At 42.2% G+C, this 20,859-nt stretch overlaps 1 protein-coding gene across 3 annotated transcripts in view; it reads left to right on the forward strand.

Annotated features, from left to right (window-relative positions):
• The window catches only part of Epg5 (ectopic P-granules 5 autophagy tethering factor), an 85,979-nt gene that overhangs the window by 18,652 nt on the left and 46,468 nt on the right, over positions 1-20,859 (forward strand). For all 3 annotated transcript variants that reach the window (XR_007593493.1, XM_050151625.1, XM_050151626.1), the window contains exons 8-22: positions 169-283; positions 643-793; positions 2,140-2,295; positions 3,504-3,661; positions 6,297-6,451; positions 8,231-8,371; positions 10,483-10,647; positions 11,802-11,921; positions 12,621-12,880; positions 14,370-14,510; positions 15,758-15,902; positions 16,139-16,336; positions 17,231-17,341; positions 18,117-18,236; positions 19,822-19,988. Coding sequence is in view for 2 of the 3 variants with exons in the window: in XM_050151625.1 (XP_050007582.1) it covers positions 169-283; positions 643-793; positions 2,140-2,295; positions 3,504-3,661; positions 6,297-6,451; positions 8,231-8,371; positions 10,483-10,647; positions 11,802-11,921; positions 12,621-12,880; positions 14,370-14,510; positions 15,758-15,902; positions 16,139-16,336; positions 17,231-17,341; positions 18,117-18,236; positions 19,822-19,988 (2,303 nt within the window). In the remaining variant the exon portion in view is untranslated. The remainder of the gene's footprint in view (positions 1-168; positions 284-642; positions 794-2,139; positions 2,296-3,503; positions 3,662-6,296; positions 6,452-8,230; positions 8,372-10,482; positions 10,648-11,801; positions 11,922-12,620; positions 12,881-14,369; positions 14,511-15,757; positions 15,903-16,138; positions 16,337-17,230; positions 17,342-18,116; positions 18,237-19,821; positions 19,989-20,859) is intronic.

The raw sequence follows: 20,859 nt of genomic DNA on the forward strand, positions 1-20,859 counted from the left end.
CTATTTTGCATTATTTGATATACTTGAAGCAAGTTAGTTTTATAAACACAGAGGTTTAGTGATGAGACTGTTCTTGAAGAGGTGTCTCTAAGGACCACATTGTGACTTGGATTTAGTCTCTGTAACCCCAGCCTGGGTAGCTGATGTGACGTGGCATCTTCCCTTTAGGATGAAGACCCTGAGACCAGTTGGATTCTACTTAATGAAGATGACTTGGTCGTCCTTTTGTCCCAGTTTCCCTTTCATGAACTCTTTCAACATCTTCTTGGCTTTAAAGCAAAAGGTAGATAGTTTTTCTTGTCATGACTGAAAGGTGGTACTGGTACAAGCTCCATATAGGAAGCATCAAGCCTTGCATTTGGGTGGGCTGCTCCTGGGGTGTTTTCCTGTGCCCACCTATGCAAAACCTTCTTTCTCGTATATTTGTACATTTTTTAAACTTCATGCTTAAATGAAGAAGGCCAGCTAGTGTACATGTTACCTGGGTTAAATACATTGTTCTTACTGTACATCCCACTTTGATATTGGAGCCAGAGAGATGGGATTAATCCCAACCCTCCTGGCTTTCTCACTGGATTATGTACTTGTGTTCTGTAATGCTTCATCATAGTAATTATATTTTCCTACACGTTTCACTTCTAGGTGATTATTTACCTGAAACAACAAGGCCCCAAGAGATGATGAAAATTTTCGCCTTTGCTAACTCATTAGTGGAACTCCTGGCTGTGGGGTTAGAAACCTTTAACAGAGCCCGCTATAGGCAGTTTGTGAAGCGCATTGGATACTTGATCAGGTAATGTTGCTGTTGACACATCATGCCGCTGTCTCCTTGCTTAGACACAGACCTGCAGAGGGATGGATGTTCATACTTAGTTAGGTCTTCTCTTAAAAGTGAGGTATTTCTTCCATCACCTAGATGGGAATTTTATAAATGTTTCCAGTGAAATTATTTGATTAATTATCTCAGATTCGATTGATTTTTTAAAAATATAATTATCATTGGAGTTCTGATTTTCAAAGCTGCTGCTGGAGAGAAGGGTCAGAAAAGATGCAGGGAGTCTTAGTGTTCTATTGCTGTGAGGGCCCCGTGGCCACGGCAGCTTTTAGAAAAAGACAGCATTTAATTGGGGGCTTACAGTTCAGAGGTTCTTCTGTCCATTAGCTTCATGGTGGGACATGGTGGCGTGCAGGCAGACATAGTGCTGGAGAAGGAGCTGAAAGAATTGTACATCTTGCAGGCAACCCGAAGTGAACTGAGACACTGGGTGTGACTTGAGCGTGTACGAAACCTCACAGCCCACCCCCACAGTGACACACAGCAAGGCCACACCTCCTAATAGTGCCACTCCCTTTAGTGCCAATTTCTTTCCCACCACCACACAGGCCTTCACTCCTTTCCCTTTCTCTTGTTCTGTCTTTCTGTCCACAGCCTGCTTTTCCTTGGGATTGCCACAGACTGAGCTATAATGAATTCGCAGTAATTCCATTATTCCCTGCATTGTTCTTTCATTTCTTACTGTAGTTTAAATATTTAGAAAACTTCCAAGGCTTAAATAAGTCACGCTGTATTTGAACTGGGAGAACATGTATTTGAATGAAAGATGGGCTTATTGTTTTATTTGCAAGTGTTTGAAATGTTTTTGAGTTTATATACTGCTTTCCTGTAAATCAGCTTCACTTCTTTCCTCAAAAAGAAGTTCATAAAAATGCAAAATCTCTCCCTTTCCCCACTTTTGTTCTCCAAACTAAATTGATTTACATTTATTTATTTTAGATTTCAGTCAGCTTTATGAAGATTATAGGATGCCCTCAAAGGCTTGGGTCCCATAGAAGGGCAAGGTTCTAGCGTGTGTATCTGTCCTGTGCCCTGAAGCCCACATGCAGCTGAGGATAGCTGTGTATGCGGCCTGACATGAAATGTCAGTAGCAGCCATGTGAGGGATTAGCGTGTTATTCACCGTTGTTGCTCTTATGCATCCTGCTAAGCTCTAACGGGGGTTGGTTTTCACCGTCCCTATGCAGATTGCTTTCAGAACCGAGCAGATAGTAGGTGCTTAGTTAATATTAGTCCTTCACTGTGATGTCAGGTGCCACCGAGTGAGTTACTGAAAAGTGCTGTGCTGTTTTCCTCACGCTCAGGATGACCCTTGGCTACGTCAGTGACCACTGGGCACAGTATGTGAGTCATAGCACATGCGTGGGATTAACGCTGCAGCCCTACTCTATGGAGAAACTGCAGATTGAATTTGATGAACTGTTTCTCAGAGCTGTCCTACACGTCCTGAAAGCCAAAAGGTAAGAGGAATGTAGAGTGTTTTTTAATTAGGGTTTCTATTGCTGTGAAGGGACAGCATGACCATGGCAACTCTTATAAAACATTTAACTGGGGCTGGCTTACAGTTTTAGAGATACAGTCTGTTATCATCATGATGGGAAGCATGGTGGTGTGCAGACAGGCATGGTGCTGGAGAGGTAGCTGAGAGTTTTACATCTTGATCCACAGGCAGCAAAAGGAAACTGTGTGGTACACTGAGCATAGCTTGAGCCTATGAGACCTCAAAGCCTACCCCCATAGTGACACACTTCCTCTAACAAGGCCTCACCTCTTAATAGAGCCATTTCCTGTTGGCGAAGCATTCATACCTATTCAAACCAACACAAAGTGTAAGCAAATAAACCCTTTTCTTACTTTCTTTGGTCATGGTGTTTCATCATAGCAATAGTAGCCCTAACTAAGACAGCCTCTCTCTCATCGGGGCCTTAAAAAGGATCTCCGATTCAAAACCCAGCACTTTTTCTTAATGTTCTGCACATGTCTGAGAAGTCTCATGTGTAAGTTTGTGATAACAGTATTTCCTTTGTTTTTGTAAGTATGGAACAAGTTGATGATGTATGCAGATTGAGTATCCCTAGCACAGAAAGATCAAGAAACTTCTAGAGCTGATATTATGTCATAAGTGTTTCCACATTTGACCTCATGCGCTGTGCCAAAGTAAATACATGCACAGTAAAAAATACTGTATAAACTTACCTTTAGAGCTGTGTGTACAGAGTGCACACAAACATCCAGATCCTTCATTGTACCTTGCTCACATTTGACCCTTTACCTCTCTGCTGTCTTCCTCCCTCTGACTGTCTGCTTGTTTTCTCCAATGAATAAAATAGCATTGCATATGTGTGCATATGTTCTTTATCCACTCATCTGTTAGTGGACGTCTGGCTCCATATCTTGGCTGTTGTGAATCATGTAGCAGGCTTCCCTGTTTAGATTTCAGTCTCCTCTGTGGTACATGCTATCATACATGTATAAATATATGTCAAAAAGTTCCAAAAATTTTGAATACTTTTGGCACAAAGCATTTACAGTAAAGGATACCCATCCCTCCCTCATGTGTGTGTTGGGAAAGTTGTGGTAATGTGAGGGTGGAAGTCTTTCCACTTTCTTACTGTGGTGAAACTTTCTAATATATAAATTTTTTCCTGTTGCCTTTTAAAATGTGCAGACTTGGCATTTGGCTGTTTATGTCTGAGATGCCCTTTGGCACGCTGTCGGTCCCGATGCTCTGGAAGCTCTTCTACCTCATGCACCAGGCTGAGAGTGGAAACCTGCAGCACCTCTGTGCCTCCCTGCAGCCGGCCGAGTGCAAGAGGCAACTCCAAGGTACTTGACAGGGCAGGCTTTTCTCCCCGCGCGTGTTTGCTCTCGCAGAGCCAGCCCTTCTGCTTTCAGAAGCACCACGGCATGATTCTGACATTCAGGAGACTGCCTCATTGTCCCGAGGTGTTAGGTAGAAGGCGGCATATTTCAAATATAAGTCAGGTAGGTCTAGATTCTGTGCAGTAAGCACAAAGGCCTAATTTTGATGAATGATTCTTTCCATGTGTAAAATTTTAGTCTGGTCAACAAGTGATGTTAATTGGCTTGAAATCTGTTAAGGTCTGTGCCCAGTTGTTCCACTAATTTTTTTTGTCTTATTTTTCTTAAGTTGTCTTGATTTTATGAAGTAGGTGGAAGGTCGACAGTAATTCTTCAAAAACTTAACTTTGTAGCGCAGTGGTAGACTGTGTGTGTCCTTTGTATGTATAAGGTTCTAGGTTCAATCCCTAGCAACAAAATAAATCCCTGATACCAAAATAACAAAATTTAATTTTTGATGGAGGTGGGTCTTGTAATAATAAAGAAACTGCCTCGGCCCTCATAGGACAGAAAATTAGGTGGGTGGAGAAAACAGAAGAGAATTCTGGGAGAGAGAAGCTTAGTGGACGCCATGATGCTCCCGCTCCAGACAGACGCAGGTTAAGATCCTCCCTGGTAAGCCAGCTCGTGGGCTAGACAGAATATTAGAAATGGGTTAGAACAATATGTAAGAGCTAGCCAATAAGAAGCTGGAACTAGCCGGGCCAGGCAGTGTTTGAAAGAATACAGTTTCCGTGTAATTATTTCTGGGCATAACCTAGCCAATGTGAGCGGCCGGGTGCTGGGGAAGCAGCCCTGCCGCTCCTATTCCAACAAATTTTAGTGAAGATTTGATTATGTTTAATACTAACATTGTACTGCTTGGTATTTGTGTTATAATGTTAAAAATGTTTTTGCAGAGTACTAGTTTGATTTCCAGAACCTATAGGGCTGGTTTCAGGGGTCTGACACCCTCTTCTGGTCTCTGGAACTGCACATATGTAGTACATCAATATCCACGCAGGCAAAACTATCCATACATGTAAAATAAAAATAAATGAATCATTTTTTAAAAAAGAGTATGAGCCAGGTATGATAGTCCACACCTTCAATCCCATCACTTGGGCAGCAGGGAGACGAACCTCTAGTTCAAGGCCAGTCTGGCCTGCATAGTCCAAGTTAACCAGGACTATGTGGAGAGACCCTGTTTTACAAGAACACAAACAAAAAAGAATAAAAAGCAGACAACTTAGTTACATACTAAGATATTTATCATTACCCTTAATATTAAAGAAAACATAATAGAATACTAACAGAATTAAAGACTTATCAGCATCTCTTTCTAAATTTCTTTTCTAACTTTCTAAACCTCTGCATTGCTTAAAAGAAAACACGCCTTTATTCCCAGCACTCGGGGCAGAGGCAGGCAGATCTCTGTGAGTTCAATGCCAGCCTGATTGAGTGAGTTCCAGGACAGCCAGTGTTATGTAGATAGACCCTGTCTCAAAAAAAGAAAAAGGAGGTAAGAAAGGAAGAGAGAAAGCCATACTTTATAAAACTAAAAAAAATTTTTCAATTTTTTGCAGACATTCATCATTTTTCTTCAGTTTTCTCTGTTTTCATTCTCTTTCTGTGTATGTTCCACACAAATCTATTTTTGTTTATGTGTCTTAGTTTTTTTTTTTTTTTTTAATTTCTCTGCTTCATAAACTGCGTCTGCGCTGTCCTGGGGAAGTGCTTTCATTACTGTTTCCATAGTTGAGCGTGAGCGACCAGCTCTGGTGTGTTTCACAGCCTGTTCTCCGACTGCCAGTTCTGTGGGTGAAGTAATAGTCACAGATGAGACAGTCCTTAAGGGGCCTGGGTGATTAACAGGGTGTCTGATACAGGTTAGTCCTTGCTAAGTTTCCTTTGTAAGGCCATTTTCCATCGCAAGGATTTTCTATCCCCAGGCTGCGATATATCTCATGAATATGGTCTTTTTGCCCATGTCTTTTTATAAAATTTTTGCTTTCCACATCTGGTTCCTACATGTATTATAGGGTTATCAAACCTGTCTCTAGTGACATCCTGTAATATTGCTTACATAGTGTCCTCTGAGAATGGGGCAGGATGGATTATATACTGTCTGCTACAGCCAGTTTCTTGTCCTTAATCTTTGCTTGTGAGCCAGTCTCTTTGGAGTGCCCTGCTCATGCTGAGCTGCTGCTGGCCACGACAGTGCATTTGCAGGTGCAGTGAAGCTGACAGTTGGGTGACAGTGACACCTGGTGGCCGCAGTTGTGCTTTGCAGTGATAGGTGTTTGATCTTTTGGGTTAGCCTCCAGATTTGGTCCACGTTCTCTGCCTTCAGTCCTTTACAATCGTTTCTCGGAGTTGAGGCATAGTTTAATGTTAATTTTTTTTGCGGAGTCTACATTATACTGAATTTTTTGGACTCTCAGAGTTCAACTGATTCAGCTTTCTTTCTTCTGAACCTGTAGGATTCCGTCTTGGAAAGGGGAAGACCATTTTTATCTTTAAATATTTGTGAATATTAATTTTTATGTTGTCTTTCTTCCTGGTTGTGAAACTAAATATTTGAACCCATTTTGCCATTTTTTTTCCTATTAACTTGCAGACCCAGAACATTTTGCGAACTTGGAGAAGTGTCTTTCTTCCATGAATAGCTCAGAAGAGATTTGCCTTCTGACGACCTTTGCTCAGATGGCTCGGGCCAGAAGAACCAACGTAGATGAAGATTTCATCAAAATTATTGTTCTGGAGATATATGAGGTTAGAATGTGAAGTTTTGAATGCTTTCTTCTGATTGTCCATTCATTCTTTGGGTATTGTTTTTAAAAATGTGATTTACAAGCTGTTACCTGCGCTTACGGACAGGATGGAAAATCAAAAGAACATCTTTGGCTTTAGAGAACTTTGAAACCTATAATTTATTATTCTGTTTCCCACTACTATCTCTCGGCACCTGATGAAGACCTTTGGGAAGGAATGGTCAGTCTACACAGCCTGGCATTGCAGCTTTTGTTCCTATAGCCACACACCAAATGTCACTCCTCTGCTCCTGTCAGTAACTTCCAGGTCACTCGACACGAGATCATAGGACAAACATTGAATTTGAAAGAGAAGTTTGGTTTAGCTCTGCTGTTAGTTGTCCATCTTAAAAGGAAAAGGTAACTTGCCTTAATCTGCCTTCATTTTCCTCATTACACGACAGGCTGAGGAAAGATCTTTGTATTTCTTAGTGCTTATGGGCCCCTTCTCTACTGGAGGAGAAGTGCAAGGATTGCAGAGACCTCCCTGAGATCCCGGGCTCTGGGGTCTTGAGCAGTTAGGACAAAACTGCATAGAAACGGCTGGATTCTCCGTTCAGGTGTGAGGGAGGGTCCAATAGATCTCTCCCCTCTCCTCCTTTGAGGGAATCACAGCTGTGTCAACAACCCAGCTGTGATGGTCATTTGTAGGCAGGCCCAGCAAATTCCTGAAGATGGCTGTTGTTGTCTTGGAGGACAGTCCTGTACACACTGAGGGTTTAGGAACTTCATACTTAGGATTTTATTTTGTAGAAGGGATTATGTATTTCTATGAAATGTATTTTCAAAAAATTCATTTTAGGCTAAGCATGCTTTAATCCCAATATTTAGGAGGCAGAGGCAGGTAAATCTCTGTGAGTTCGAGGCCAGCCTGGTTTACAGAGCAAGTCAGGACAGCCAGAGATACACAAAGAAACAAAAAGGAAAGAAAACAATCATTTTAGTGGTTTCCTCAAATTAATGTTTAGATACTCATTTGTTTCATTGTGAATGAGAAACTTTCTTTTTGAGATGAGATCGTACTATGTTAACCAAAGGCCTCCATATTCTGGACTCAAATGATTCTCCTGGTTCATGGCTTGAGGCTCCTGCCCCCTGTGCATTGCTGGGATACACCTTTGAGCCCAGCCCTTGAGCTCATGGCTGTAAACACTTGCCATTGCCATTTGCTGTGCTCTTTCCTACCACCTTCCTGTCTCATCGTGGGTAGTTTGCTATCTCAAGTTCTAACTTAGTTTTGACCATGGTGTCATGGTGTGGGAGGTCCTTCTGTCTATGTGTTGCTTTTATTGGTTAATGAATAAAGCTGTTTCAGCTAGTGGCTTAGCAGAATAGGGCAAGGTGGGAATTCCAAGCGGATAGAGAAGGAGAGAGCAGGCGGAGTCAGTGAGAAGCCATGGAGCCGCCAGAGGAGAAAGACTGAGATGCTAGTTGGAACCTTGCCAGTAGGCCACGAGCCTCATGATAAAATAGAAAATAATAGAAATGGGGTAATTTAAGATATAAGGGCTAGCTAGAAATCCGCTTAAGCTATTGGCCAAACAGTACTGCAAATAATACAGTTTCTGAGTGATTTTTTTCGAGTCTGGGCAGCCGGGAATGAACAAGCAGCCTCCTCCAACGGTGTCAGCTGAGGCTCAATGTGAGATTATGTTTGTGGGGAAATTTTTTTTTTTTGAAAATGTGTTTTGTTTGGTAATTAGCATTAAAAGTGCCATTTCTTCCCCCATCTCTCATTTAGGTATCTTATGTCGCCTTGTCCACCAGAGAGACTTTTTCAAAGGTTGGTCGTGAGCTTTTGGGGGCCATCACAGCTGTTCATCCTGAGATTATTTCTGTCCTTTTGGATAGAGTGCAAGAGACCATTGACCAAGTCGGAATGGTGAGAATACCGAGTGTTCTTTTGAAAGGGTCCTGAAGTAGCTGGGATGGTGGCACACACCTTTAATCCCAGCACGCAGAGGCGGATGTGGGTGAGGGCAGCCTGGCCTACAGAGCGAGTTCCAGGACAGCCAGGGCTGTTGTACAGAGAAACCCTGTCCTGAAAAACATAAACAAACAAACAAACACAGACTCCTGAATTAATGAAGCATCCTGGCTGTATCTGTTTGAGTTGAATCCAGATGTAGTCAAGTTGACAATCAAGATTAGCATCACACCAATAAAATCCATTCCTGCTAGTCTTTCTTAGATTTTGTTCTGGCCACAATTTGGAACAGCACAAGAGTCTGAAAATTCTAAACGTGTAATGTCTGATGATACAGATACAGATGACCATAATGTATTGATTTGGGTGCAGTCCCTAATTAGAATGTACTTCATGTGTAAATTACTGAATTTTGAAGAAATGTTTAATATTTTATAACATTTCATATTATAATGGATATATGAAGCAATGTTATTAAAATTAATTTTCCATTTTTGAAGTTTAAGTTGTAGCTATTAGTAAAATCAGAACTTCATATAGTACTTGCATTGCATTTTCATTGACCAGCCCTGTTAAAACATTATAAAAGGAGTCAGCTGAACGCAGTGTCTCCTGCCTGTAAGTCTAGGACTTTGGAGGCTGAGACAGGAGAATCACAGTGAGTTCTAAGCTAGCCTAAGCCAGGGCCAGCCTATTGTTACAGGTCAGCCTGGGATATTGAGTAAGACCTTGACTCAAAAAAATCCATAAAACAAAAGTGACATCATAAAGTTAATGATTCTGTTTCCCCGCAGAGGAAATCTCATTAAGTGAACCTGTATTTTCTTAATTTGTGCACACTTCTTTTGTGAAAACAGGTTTTATTTATTTAACTTAATTAATTAATTGTGGTTTTATGAGACTGGGTTTCTCTGTGTAACAGTCCTAACTGTCCTGGAACTAGCTCTTGTAGACTAGACTGTCTTCAGACTCACAGAGATCCACCTGCTTCTGCCACCTGAGTGCCTGGTGCGCCACTACTGCCCAGCATAGGTTTTAAAACCCATTTTAATACAGAATATTTCAAATATGTGTGAAGTAGAGGGCTGTCAAGATAACTTAACTTATAAAGTGCTTGATCTGCAACTTGATGACTGATGTCATCTCTAGAACCACATAAAGGTAAAAGATCTATCCCTGGGTCCCGTCCACCTCACCCAAAGCCTGTTCTCACCTACACATCAGACTAGGATACACACACACACACACACACACACACACACACACACACACAGAGAGAGAGAGAGAGAGAGAGAGAGAGAGAGAGAGAGAGAGAGAGAGAGAGANACACACACACACACACACACACACACACACACACACACAGAGAGAGAGAGAGAGAGAGAGAGAGAGAGAGAGAGAGAGAGAGAGAGAGAGAGACAGGTTGACAGACAGACAGACAGATAATGTTAAATAGAATTTCATAGTGAACCCAGCATCTAGTTTCAGAAGATACCAACGATCTGATTTCATCTGTCTTCACATTGACCTCTTTCTGTCTCAACAGATTGAGTTTCAGCAAATAGAAGTATCTTTAGATGCCATTGTAGAGAAGAAAAATGCTTTAAAAACTCAGTGACTTTTTCCTGATTTATCATCATTTTAAACTTGTGTTTTAGCCAGGCCGTGGTGGTGCATGCCTTTAATCCCAGCTCTTGGCCACCACTACCCAGTTTAAATGTATTTTTAAACTAATGATATACCTAAAACACAGGCAATCCTTTGCAAAGGTCAGGTTTTTTTTTAGTATGCAATTGGTATGTTTTCATCCAGGTAAACCCACCATACTAAAACACAAATTTCTTTCTTTCTTTCTTCCTTCCTTTCTTTCTTTCATTTTTAGAGTTAGGGTTTCTCTGTAGCTTTGGGAGCCTGTCCTGGAACTAGCTCTTGTAGACCAGGCTGGCCTTGAACTCACAGAGATTCACCTGGCTCTGCCTCCTGAGTGCTGGGATTAAAGGCATGCACCACTACCTCCTGGCTGTTCCTGATTTTTATACTTAATTACTATTTTCTTTTTTAAAAAGGTTTCTTTATACTTGTTTAAAGAATTGCCGTTGTATCTCTGGAAACCTTCTGCCTCTGAGGTAGCTGTGATTCGGGATTGGCTATTGAATTACAGTCTGACAGCTGTCAAGAACAAGTTGGCCTGTGTGATCCTAGAAGGACTGAACTGGGGATTTGCTGAACAGGTACGCCCTTCCTGAGAAACAGGACATTTTGCCTGCAGCAGTTTCAGGAAAGCATTTCTTAAAGCATTAGCGTCTCTTTGTACCACTTGCTAGACCTGCACATCCTTTCAGCTATGTAGAGTTTAAGCTCTCCTCATCTTCCCTTTCTTCCTCTGGGGACTGATCCTAGGACTTTGAACATGCCTGAAGGCCCTCCATCACAGAGCTACATCCCCCAAATTACCCTTTCTTCAGCTGTGCTTTGTGTCGTGAACACCTTCTGATGAAGGTGTTCTACATTAAAAAATTATCCCATTGGAGGGAAGTTGACTCAGTTGGTAAAGTGCTTGCACAGGCATGAGGACCCAAGTTCTGTCTCCAGCAACCACGTAAAAGCTGGGTAGGGTAGTGGAGGCCTGTGCCCTGAGCACTGGACAGGTGAACACTGATGGATCCATGGAGCACACTGGAACATTTATAGGCCTTCCATTTCCCACATGTTTTCATCCAGGTCCCTTTGAGTGTCTCTTCCCTCCTTTGTTAGAGCCATGGGTCAGCTGCTGTGAAAGGTCTAGGGAATGGAGCTTTTGAAACTTGCCACAGACTATTTGGGAATATTATAGGTAACTCCAGGCTTGTAAGGCAGTATTTTTTTTTCGAGACAGGGTCTCTCTGTAACTTTGGAGTTTGTCCTGGAACTAGATCAGCCTGGCCTTGAACTCTCAGACTTCGTCTGCCTCCTGAGTACTGGGATTAAAGGCGTGCGCCACTACCCAGCCTATAAGGCAGTATTTACCTGTACTTCTGAGTGTGGTGTTTTCACTGATGCTGAAACAGCAAACTGGAATGTACTTGATGTGTTCAATATTTTCTTGTGTGGTTGATAATAAGCATTTCTTATTGATAGCTGGTAAGGTTCTTAACCTATAATCTAGGATGGGGTGGGGGTCTTGGGGTTGACTGTTTCAGGCATGCCTTGGTGCAGTGTACATGTTCTTTAGAGTTGAGGGTCCTTCCTCTGGTGTCATTTTATAGTTTAACTTTAGAGAGAGATGGTTTTTGAAACATTTATCTTCTGGATCCAATGTCCTGTTTTGTTGTTCTGCCTTTGCTCTTGTTTTCTAAAGGACTGTTTATTAAATACAGAATGGTATATTTGTAACTTTGCTTCAAAGGGCACACTTCATCTGGATCAAGCTCTGCACACTGAAGTAGCCTTGCTGGTCCTGGAGGCTTATCAGAAGCACCTGTCACAGAAGCCTTACACTGGGCTTATTTCCGAGAGTATGAAACAGGTACTGCCAACATAAGTCTTCCTTAAAAATTGCCTGGGAAGATGAAATTATAGTTCTGATTTTATGTTTTCTAAGAACTCTTTATGCTAATTCAAAATACTAAATTTAATTTTTATAGTTTTTAAAGATTTTTTTTTCTTAAAAAGTTATCCTTTATTTTTGAGATACGGTCTCACTATGTAGCCCCTGCTGTCCTGAAACTCATCATATAGACCAGACTGGTTTTGAACTCAGATCTGTCTGGCTCTGCCTCCCAAATTCTGGTATTAAAGACCTGTCCCACCACACATGACAACATTAATCTTTTTGTGACCATTTGTCTTTGAGAATTTGGATTGAACTATTGGGTTGTGCTGGAGCTCACACGTACAACTCAGGAGAAGTGAATGACATTTGTTAAGCCTTTGCAAGTTGATAGAATTGTTGGTGGCTTGATATTACTTTTTATACTACTAAATGGGTAAATGCTATCCACGAGGCCCCTAACTCTGACTTGTTGGATGTGTTTACCAGCACTGTGGTGTTGAACTGAGATCAGGTTCATAAAGCTTGTCTGGAGTGGGGAGTTGTGATCCGCTGAAGGGAAGAAAACAGTGTCGTGTCTTCTCAGGGCCCTGTTGATCACAGCAGAGGTGGGAAATTAAGTTGCTGTTTAATTTGTATATGACTAACATTGTTCAAAATGAATAATTGTCATAGGTTTCCTATCTGGCCAGTATTGTTCGATATGGAGAGACTCCTGAGACTTCATTTAACCAGTGGGCCTGGAATTTGATCTTGAGATTAAAATTACACAAAAATGATTTTAGAACACAGCAGAGTTGTCCAGTTGTTCCCTTCTCCAGCGCGGTACCTGACATGACAGAGTCATCTGTGTTTCATCCGCTCTTGAAGGCTGTGAAATCAGGCATGCCCATTGGCTGCTATCTTGCCTTAGCTGTGACAGCTGTTGGCCACAGGTACTGTATGTTGAACCTCCAGGGTCCTCTGATGGTAGGAGTTCTAGAAACTCATGTTTTTACATCCCAATCATGAGACCTTCATTAAACCCATCGGGTGTTAATTAGGGTCAAATAATGAGCCTTGTTATAAAAGGAGAAATAATGCCCAAATTCATTCCTGATTATTTGCCAAAACAAATAGTTTTAACGCATCTAAAGCTTCCTTGTAGAAGGTAGGGACTTTTCATATTCCTTTGTGTGTCTACAGAACTTGTACACATATTTAAAAATGCTGATAGAATGGATGAATATAGGTGCAGCTACCTGATAGGGAGGAGGTGAGATGAGGAAAATAAGGGGATACCCTTAACGGGGGCCAAAGGGAAGGCCGTGTAGTAGGACAAATGTGAAAGCAGGTGAGAGCACGCTTGATCTAGAATTGTTCTAGAGAAGGGGGCGGTTATTTAGGATTGCACTCATTGCTTTATTCCCAGAGCTCTAGTGCCACGGTAGTTTCTTAGAGCCCAGGTTCCTCACCCCTGAGATGGAAATGATTGTACTGACTGGTTTTATGGAGCGTAAGTTCGTCACAATGCTTATTACATTCTCAGAACAGTGTCTGGCCTGTTTCTCTGACTATAGTTTTTAATTTGTTTCACTGTAGTTGTTAGTCATTGCTGGGTTCTTTTTGTACATACTGACCACTGATGGGAGTGAAGGAGAATACGTGTTTCCCTTTGGAATTGTTCCATAGCTACAGTCTGTGAGTAGAAGAGAAGTAACTTAGAGCAGTTGGGCTGGCTCTCGGGTGTAGAATAGACAGACTTAGACGGACACAAATATAACACTAAAGGGAATACAGGCAATAATAGTCAGAAAGTCACCCAGCGTCATGGTCATGCTAAAACACTGCTTTTAAAAGATATTTCTTAAGATTTATATAATTAAAAAAATATATGTATGTGTATGCCATAATGTGTGTGGCTACCTGTGTAGGCCAGAGTCTATGGATCTCTGGAGCTGGACACAGGCCTGAAGTGGCCAGCCCTTTATTCTGTTCAATACTTTGATATATATATCCTCTAAAAAGAAAAATTATCTATCTATCTATATTATTCCTTTGAAATTATTTCAAAGGAAAAGAAAATGTATCTGACACACTGCAGTTTAAGCTGACAGACTGAATTTGCTTTACAATCTCCCCTTGGCTGCAGTAGCTTCTGGGACACTTGAATCAGGCCAACTGTGGGTTCTCATCTTGTTCCTGGGATATGTAAATTTGAGCACAATGCTTTCAAATTACTCATCTAGTGAGATGAAAATATAGATGAGACTTTTAAGAACTTTTTATTCCTAAGTTATGATTGTAGTAATTCTGTGTGTAGGTTAGTCATAAAAATGTTAGAGAACTGAGAGAATCTGGGTCCTGTAGGCTTGCATTTCACTGGAGGGATACGGTCTTATGAATGAGCTATTGAGTACTCGCTTTCCCTTTCTTCCTCTGTAGCATTGAGAAGTTATGTGCAGAAGGAATCCCTCTGTTGGGAATGCTGGTCCAATCAAGGCACTTGAGAGCAGTGGTCCATGTTCTGGATAAGATTTTACCCATGTTCTACCCTTGCCAGTATTACCTTCTGAAGAATGAGCAGTGAGTATATTCTGCTGACAGAAATATCCCAGCAAGTAGAAATGACATTTTCTGGTTTCTAGAATAAATTAAAAGTCTGTCTTTTTTTAAGATTTATTTTTATTGTTAATTTTATGTACTTTGTGAGTCTGTGTGGCAGTATGGGCACATGCATACAGAGGAACAGAGGCCAGGAGAGGGTGTCAGAGATCCCTTGGAACTGGCTGTTAGATATCTGATGTGGATGCTGGGAACAATACTTGTCTCCTTTGTAAGAGTAGTACATGCTCTTAACTGCTGAGCCATCCCTCTGTCTCCTAATAGTGTTTTTTTTTTTTTTTTGATTTATTTATTTATTTATTTATTTATTTTTTAAAACAGGGTCTCTGTAGCTTTGGAGCCTATCCTGAAACTCGTTCTGTAGACCAGGCTGGGCTTGAACTCACAGAGATCCACCCACCTCTGCCTCCCGAATACTGGGGTTAAAGCTGTATACTACTACCATCTGGCTATTTTTATTTTTTTAAAAAGACAGAAAACTTTTGTACTCCTGTTTACAGTATGGTTAATGAACATTGTTTAGATTAATGATTCTAGTTTTATTGTTGTGAGAGGTTTATCAGAATCCCTAAAAAACATGGTGGAAAATGGAACCAATTTAACATTATCTGCTGTTAATGAAAAGAGCTCTGGGGTGTGTGTGTGTGTGTGTGTGTGTGTGTGTGTGTGTATGTGTGTATGTGTGTGTGTATGTGTATGCACTGGAGAGATGACTTGGAGGTTAAGGACACTGACTGCTCTTCCAGAGGTCCTGAGTTCAATTCCCAGCAACCACATGGTGGCTCACAACCATCTGTAATGAGATCTGGTGCCCTCTTCTGGCTCGCAGACATACATACAGGCAGGACACTGTATACATAAAGAATGGCTCAGCTTTTTAAAAGAAGAAAGAAAAGAGCTCTGGCCATATAACTCAGTGGTAGAGCACTTGTCTAGCATGCTTACAGCTCTTGTTCCCTCCCTAAACACCACCTACCCATTGCCCCAAATCTGCTACAGTGGTGCCTCTCTGTAATTCCAGCTTTTTGGGAGGTCTGGTGTTCAAGGGTGGTTTTCAGCAACATAACAAGTTAGAGGCTAGCTGGACTCCATGAGACCCTGTCTCAGACAGCAGAGAATAGCAAAGCTAACCAAAAAAACCTCACACAGGACCACTCGCAATTCTGCCTGATTGGAAGGTAAAGGGTGTGATCCTTTGCTCTCTTCAGGTTTATGTCGAACCTTCTCCTCTTCCTACACTTGGACAGTGGTGTTCCTCAGGGGGTCACACAGCAGGTCACCCACAAGGTGGCACAGCATCTGACAGGAACCAGCCATGGGGACAACGTGAAGCTTCTTAATAGCATGATCCAGGTCAGGGCCCTAACAAATCCCTTAATATGCTCCTCCTCTTCCCACAGAACTTGTGGTGTTAGCTCTTATGACATGGGTATGCCAATCTCTTGGTACAGGAAGGCTGTTAGAGTTGGCCTTTTGTGGAAGTAGATAGCATTTGCATGTGTTCTAACAATGGGAGGGAGGGAAGGAGGGCGGGAGGGAGGGAGGGAGGTTGGTTGTTAATCTTCCACATCACCTGAATTTCTTCACAGGCACACATATGTGCGAGCATGCAGCCTAATGAAGTAGGTCCTGTGGCTGTGTTAGAGTTCTGGGTCCAGGCTCTCATAAGCCAGCATCTGTGGTACCGAGAACAGCCCATTCTCTTCCTCATGGACCACTTGTGTAAAACAGCTTTTTACCTGATGCAGGAAGATTGTGTGCAGAAATTGCTCTACCAACAGCACAAGGTAACTGCAAGAAAATATGTTTCAGCCATTGGCTAGATATTAGCTGCTAAAAGGGTCTCCTAATATACAATTCCTGGTAATAATCTATGGTAGCTCTTTTTTTTTTTTTAATTATAAATTACACTTTAAAGTTGTTTTTATCTCGGTAGCCATAGTTCTCTGTCTATATCCCAGGGACTGCATAGAGGAGTGAGTACACTGGGGTTCTGTAATGCTCACTGCATGTTTCCTTGGTCTGCTCTAGGACTACTGCAGCAGACGTCATTATAGTTTCCCATGGTGCACCCTGAGACTACTGCAGGATGTTGTTATGGTTTTCCCATGGTGCACCCTGGGACTGCAGGATGTTGTTACGGTTTCCCATGGTGCACCCTGGGACTACTGCAGGATGTTGTTACTGTTTCCCATGGTGCACCCTGGGACTACTGCAGGGACGTCATTACGGTTTCCCGTGGTAAATCCTGGGATTACTGCAGCGGACAGTCCCATTCTTAAAATTCTTTTTCAGTTAGTGTATACATTGTTATGACATCCAGGATAGTATTTTCATACATGTACATCATGCACTTGCTCATGACTGGGTCATTGATCTACTCTCCAGACCTTTAAAGAACTAATTGCAATGCCCTCCAGACTATTCCAAAATATGAAAAGGAGTGTTACTCTGATACCAAAAACAGTTAAGGAGATGATAAAGAAGAAAATCATAGGCAAATTTCCCTGATTAACATAGAGATAAAATTCTGAATGAAACGCTTGAAACTGAGTTCAGCAACACCACAAAACCAACTGTGTCCTGTTGGAATCTTCCAATGTAGAGGTAACTGCTAATACCCTTGGAAGAATCAATGATAGGGTCTTCAAAGACTCTGTTGCTCCTCTTCCCCCATGTAGAACGCTTTGGGTTACCACTGTGACCGGAGTCTGCTCTCTTCGCTCGTGAGCTGGATTGTGGCAGGCAACATCACACCTTCTTTTGTGGAGGGCTTGTCCATGTCCACACAGGTATGCCGTCTACTGAGGGCCATTTGTTACCATCCTTACTGGGGCTGAGTGGAGAGAGATCAAGTGTTGGGGGTACGTGGCCCAGGTTTCAGAGTGATTCTGCTGTTCTAGCTCCGTGCCTTGGGTGGCTGGCTTATATCTCTGCCTTCAGTGTCCTCGTGCTCAGACGGGGCTGTAGTTGAACATGTATGTGCAGCACTCAGAACAGACCTTAGTCAGCACTCAGTGTGTGGCCTTGGCCACACTGACCATCTCAGGCTGTGTAAGGTCATAGCTGTTCTCTCCCTTACGCCCCAGTAGGATCCTGCAGTCTATTAGCCTGCTCTCCTGGGGACTGAGTCGACACCAGTTCCTCACTCTACGTAGACTCATGCTTTCCTTTCTACTTCTGCTTTTCTGCCTCACTGAGACTCTGATGGGCCATCTTTCCTGCCTAGCTCTAGAATACTCCACCCCCAAATGCAATCCTCATCATTTTACCCCTAGAAAAATTTAGCATTTTTCAGTTACTTGCTTTGTTTAATTGTATACATGTGACAAGAACATACTCACTTATTAAGTACATAGGAACTTTAGAAACTCAGTATTTGTTGCCTGATGTCTGTATGTGTGTTTTTAAATGCTATAGATCAAATTGAGGAACCTGCGCACACTAGGCAAATGCTGTACACTGAACCATACCTTCAACCCTAAAAAAGATTTAAACTTGTAAGCAGGATACGCTCATCAGTTGGAATTAGTGGATTCTTTCCTTCCCTTTTGCTTCGTGTTGTAGGTTTGGTTTGCATGGACTGTGCTGAACATGGAATCCATCTTTGAAGAGGACTCTCAGCTCCGAAGAGTTGTCGAAGGGGAGTTGGTTATAAATGCTTTTACCCCCGACCAAGCTCTAAAGGTACAGTAGTGTCCTGCATCTGAGTTACTGGATGTGGCTTACACTCTCAGCTGAGCCATTCATGCAACCTGTTAACCCTCCATTCAGCATCTGAAATCCTGTGGAACCAAAGGCTCTGTTGGCTTCTCCAAGTCCCCACCCTGTCACAGAGGACTGCCATCTTAGTCTGAATGTAGGGGGTTGCTGTTGCCATGAAGTGGTTGTTCTTGTGCCCAAACTCCTCGTTTACCTTGTGAAAAGTCAGATTCTGGTGCCTGCTTCAGAGATTTTGAGTCTCTGAGTTTCTTTGGAAAACTTGTGGTGACCAGCATGTGGAATAGCCTGGGCTAATGGTTCGGACTAGAGATCTACTGTAGGACTGTGGTGGAGGCTTTGCTTTCAGGTTTCAGAGTCTTGTCAAGGAATTCTTCAGTCCCTAAAAGCCCTGTTAAAATCTAGATTTTCAGTGGGTGGTGGTGGCCCACTTCTTTAACCCTAGCACTCAAGAGGCAGAGGCAGGAGGATCTCTGTGAGTTCCAGTCCAGCCTGGTCTACAGAGCAAGATCTAGGACAGCCAGGGTTGTCACACAGAGAAACCATGTCTTGAAAAACAAAAACAAAACAAAACAGAATATAGACTTTCAAGATTGATAAAATTTAACAGATTCATTTTTGGTTCTCTGTCATTTGATTGATTTCCTTTATGAAGTTAAGATTTTATTAAAGTTGCTAGCATATTCTAGTGATCATAATGGACATCTCATCTGTACCTCTACTATACTTTGGTAATATTCCTTCCTTTACTCTTATCTTCCTTCTATTCTGTGGATCCCGCCTGCTTCCCAGCTGATTCCTTTCCATTTTACCGTCCTTTCTTCTCCCTGTGATCCAATAAGTTTAATTAGGATTACTTACAGGAGCATGTGTACCTTGCAGGAGTTAATTCAACTGAAGAAGAAGGAAAAAAAAAAACCAAACCAACCAACACCCCTCCCCCAGCTTTCTCTCTCTTCCCCTTCCATCCACAGGGAGGGATGGACCTTCTGAGTCTCCCCTCCTTCTATGATAGGGTGCTGTAGAACCCAATGTTATGCAAATTGTGTGCTGTTATAGCTGATGTGGGTTCACGAATGCCAGAACCATGTCATGATTGGAAGATAGTATAATATTTTATATGCAAAGGAATTTCAGAAATGGACATGAGGTTAGTTTTAGATTTTTTTTTTTTTTGGTTTGTTTGAGACAGGGTCTCAGGTATTCCCAGACTGTTCTCCAATTTATGATGTAGTTGAAGATGACCTTGAAGTTGTGATCCTCCTCTTCTGTGCCTCAGTTCACTACAGTGCTGGATTGAACTCAGAGCCTTCAGCACGCTGAGCAAATGCTCTCACCTGTGCTCCCTCCCCATGCTTTAGATGACTCCTCAGGAAGATGCTGATTCTGGGGTCTTCTCTGTACTGCCAAAGAGGTTAAAATGTCAGCTAGTGAGCTTGGAAAATGTTTTAATAACTTTTTCTTATGGAAGTGGAAACAGAATGTTTACTTTTAGAGCATAGTGTTTTGATTGTGTTCGTTTGGGGATTGCTAAAGCTCTGTTCTCTTGCAGAAAGCCCAGGTCCAGCTGAAGCTGCCCATCGTCCCATCCCTGCAGAGGATGATGATTTACCGCTGGGCCCAGCAGGCTCTGGCCACACCTTCTGATCATCCTCTTCTTCCACTCATTTGGCAGAAGTTCTTCCTCCTATATCTTCATCGCCCTGGACCACAATATGGGTATGGTACCCAGTACTGTAGTAAGTTCCTATCAACTCACTTCTGAGATGGTCTGCTGTGGAGGTTGTGTTAGAGTCATAGCTAGGATTCTTTATGTGCTCAATACTTAAGAGACTTGATCTTAATGGAGTTTGGGGTGTCTTGTGGCAACTTCTCTTTACCCTCATCTATTCCTACCATGGCAAAGACAGTACCTGGGGACTGGGCAAGGCTCAGCAGAGAACCTCTGGAGGTGTATAGGGAGAGAAGATGCTTCAAGCTGAGGCTACATATGTGACCTCCCTGAGGCCTGCAAGGGGACCTTATGAAGAGGAGTGATGTATGAGTGTAAGCCTTGGCCGTGCATGGGGATGCTGCATAGTACTGCTGACTGCCCGGCTGTCCACTGCATCAAGCCCTGCTCTCCAGCCCTGGTTAATTCCCTTCCAGCCCCTTCCTTCATTCCTTTGAAACAAAGAAACAGACGGACTTTTCGAGTTCTTCACGAACAGAGACCGATGCCCTGATTTGTAGTGTTTTATTCTTTTCAAGGACACTTTCCTGCATTTTTCCCTTATCTCTAGGGACACATTCCAAGATGCTCTGTAGAGTTTTGAAGCCTCAGTTGGTACCAAACTCTACATACTCTGCATACATACCTATGATAAAGTTTAGTTTATAAATTGGGCATAGCAAGAGATAAACAGAATAACTATTAATGTGATAAACAATTACAACAGCATACTAGTTTAGTATATATGCTGCTAAAGAAAACTCAGTATAACAGTATTCTGTAATAAAAATTGCTAGGACTGGCAAGATAGATCAGTGGGTAGTAGTGCCTGCCATGCAAACCTGATAACCTGAGTTGGATCCCAGAAACTCACAGTGA

The sequence above is a fragment of the Alexandromys fortis genome, unplaced genomic scaffold (assembly GCF_014885135.2).
Source record: "Alexandromys fortis isolate MF-2015 unplaced genomic scaffold, M_Fortis_MF-2015_v1.1 scaffold_71, whole genome shotgun sequence".
Lineage (NCBI taxonomy): Eukaryota > Metazoa > Chordata > Mammalia > Rodentia > Cricetidae > Alexandromys > Alexandromys fortis.